The 2,325-nt window shown below is 44.2% G+C and overlaps 1 protein-coding gene across 1 annotated transcript; it reads right to left on the bottom strand.

The window, feature by feature from the left end:
• Nucleotides 1–401: 401 nt before the first annotated feature.
• LOC140997720 (G-protein coupled receptor 84-like) lies at nucleotides 402–1,637 on the bottom strand. The gene has a single exon (XM_073467704.1). It carries the CDS (start codon nucleotides 1,635–1,637, stop codon nucleotides 402–404), a length of 1,236 nt encoding a protein of 411 aa, XP_073323805.1.
• Nucleotides 1,638–2,325: the final 688 nt, after the last annotated feature.

A 2,325-nucleotide genomic window follows, 5' to 3' on the forward strand; every position in this document is an offset into this window, starting at 1 on the left:
TGATGGACGAGAGACTTGAGTAGATGCACTAAACTTGTGTGCTTGTGAAAGGGCTGATGTAAACATTAATAATGTCCTCCTCTGCTGAGCTGTTCCGTTAGCTAGCTTTTCATCCATTAGTAGATGCAACTTTCCCTCTGCGCTGTGATCCAGAAAGAAAATAGTTTCTACATGAAACTGCCCACAACAAGGTCTGCAAATTATCTTGAGTAACCAGGTAATGATTTCTGAGTTTTCCAAATGATTTTTCTGGTGCTTTGAGTGCCACAAGAAAAATGCTACTGTACCTAGTTTGCGAGAAGAATGACATCTCTACAGCCCATAACTTCAAAAATCGGCAACTCACAATGATATAATCTTGGTGGATAAATGGAAAAATGGAAAAATAAGCACTTTTGATTTTAGCAGAACTGTCTCTTTAAGTTCCACAGGCAGGTGAACGGTGCAGCAGCTCTGGTGAGCAGCACATGGTAGGCCTGTCGAAACTGTCTGTTCATGACAGCATAGAGCACAGGGTTGATGCAGCTGTTGAGCCAGGTGAGGTTTAGGCAGAACATGTGCAGAACCCGTGGGGCACGGTTACGTTGGTCGGCTATGTTGATCAACAGGTAGGGGACAAAGCAGAACACAAAACACAGGAAAACAGCTAAACACATGCGTGTCACATGCTTAATCTCGTTATCATCTCCTGAGGCTGTGCAGTGGGACGAGGAGGCTGCATTTGTGGGAGCAGGTGTGGGTGAAGGGGATGTAGTGACGATATCAGGGGGAGACTTGGTTGCTGATTCGGCCGTGGCAGATCTGTGAGTAGACTGAGAGGACTTTTCACAATTGATCTCATCTGTAGTTGGGGCTAGTTCTCCCTGGCTGCTCATCTCACAGCTACATGTGTTGGCCATACTGCTCTCCACTCCACTGCTATTGGTGTCTTTTGTTGAAGAAGCTGGTTTCTTCCTGGAGGATCGGCGGCTGAACCTATAGCGGAGTAGAGCTTGTGATGCAATCAGCACATGTCTGTAGATGAGGAAGTAGAATGTGCCAACACATCCCAGACCGACAAAAAAGTAGAAAAAGAGCAGGATGTAGGGGTAGGGATGGTACGTCTTCCGGTGGATGGTGCAAACACACAACATTGGGTCAAACTCGTAACCAGGCCATAGGGGGCCAGAGCTGGCCAGGCCTAGTGCCCACGCTAACATGATGAGTAAAGAAAGACCAAGGTCAGAGTAGACACGGTCAAACACAGCCCTCTTTGCTATCATGAGATATCTGCTGCCTGCTATCAGGCAGAGGGTGATAATTGAGACACAGTTGAAGAGGAAGAAGAGCAGGGTGAAGATGCTGCACCACACCAGGCCAGTGCGCCATCTGAGGTGTAGATAGGAGTCAACAGAGACAGGCTGCAGTATGGTGCAGTACAGGAGATCAACTAGAGCCAGGTTGACGATGAGCACATTGAAGTGTGTCCTCAGATGAGGATCTATGACGAAGGCTAGAATGGTCATCAGGTTGCCTGGTGTACCTATGATGGTCACAGCACATCCCCACAGCACAGCAAAGTAGCGGTAGCTGACGACTGAAGGACTGTAGCAGGAGAAGAGGTCATCCTGTGTTTGGTTGTTGTGGTTCATCATCATTCTGTCGACTAATAAATAGGAAGCAAATTGGTCAACAAACTACAACAAACCACACTGAAGGCAACAACAGAAGAGATTATTTTACAGATATCCAAGTTCCCTAAATTATAGCAAAACGTCATTATATACCAGAATCCAAAAATGTGTTATCACTGCAGTGGCATCTCCCTACAATATTTCAGTTCAGTTTATTTTGGTCAGCATTAACAATGTTTTTACTACAGTATTTTGGCCCTACATGAGTACCTGTAGTTGGCATTGTGTTGCTCATCACCAGGTGATCAATGAAATAAACTTGAATACCTATAGGAAAAACCATCAATTCATATTTTTTGTTTTTTACTAACGTAACTGGTCTCTAATGATGAGATGCAGCTCTTGATTAAATATGGTAAATAGCTTGTACATTAACGTTACTATATTACACAGTTCTTCTTTCCTTGAAATGTGGGGGATGGTCGTTTCTGTATTTCTCCATTATCTATTTTGGCTACTGTTGTTACTCATGACATGACTAATAAAATCGTATTAATGTCAAGATCACCATCCATATACGTTAACTCCATCAGTAACTAGACTATTGACAACAGTCAGTCTAACTATCCATGCTGCTGTTACTGTCAGCGGGCAGCAGCAGATATTGAGTCACTACAACTTGCCACTGCAGAAATGGCAGACTCTATTAGAT

Source organism: Pagrus major, chromosome 6, assembly GCF_040436345.1.
Source record: "Pagrus major chromosome 6, Pma_NU_1.0".
Taxonomy (NCBI): domain Eukaryota; kingdom Metazoa; phylum Chordata; class Actinopteri; order Spariformes; family Sparidae; genus Pagrus; species Pagrus major.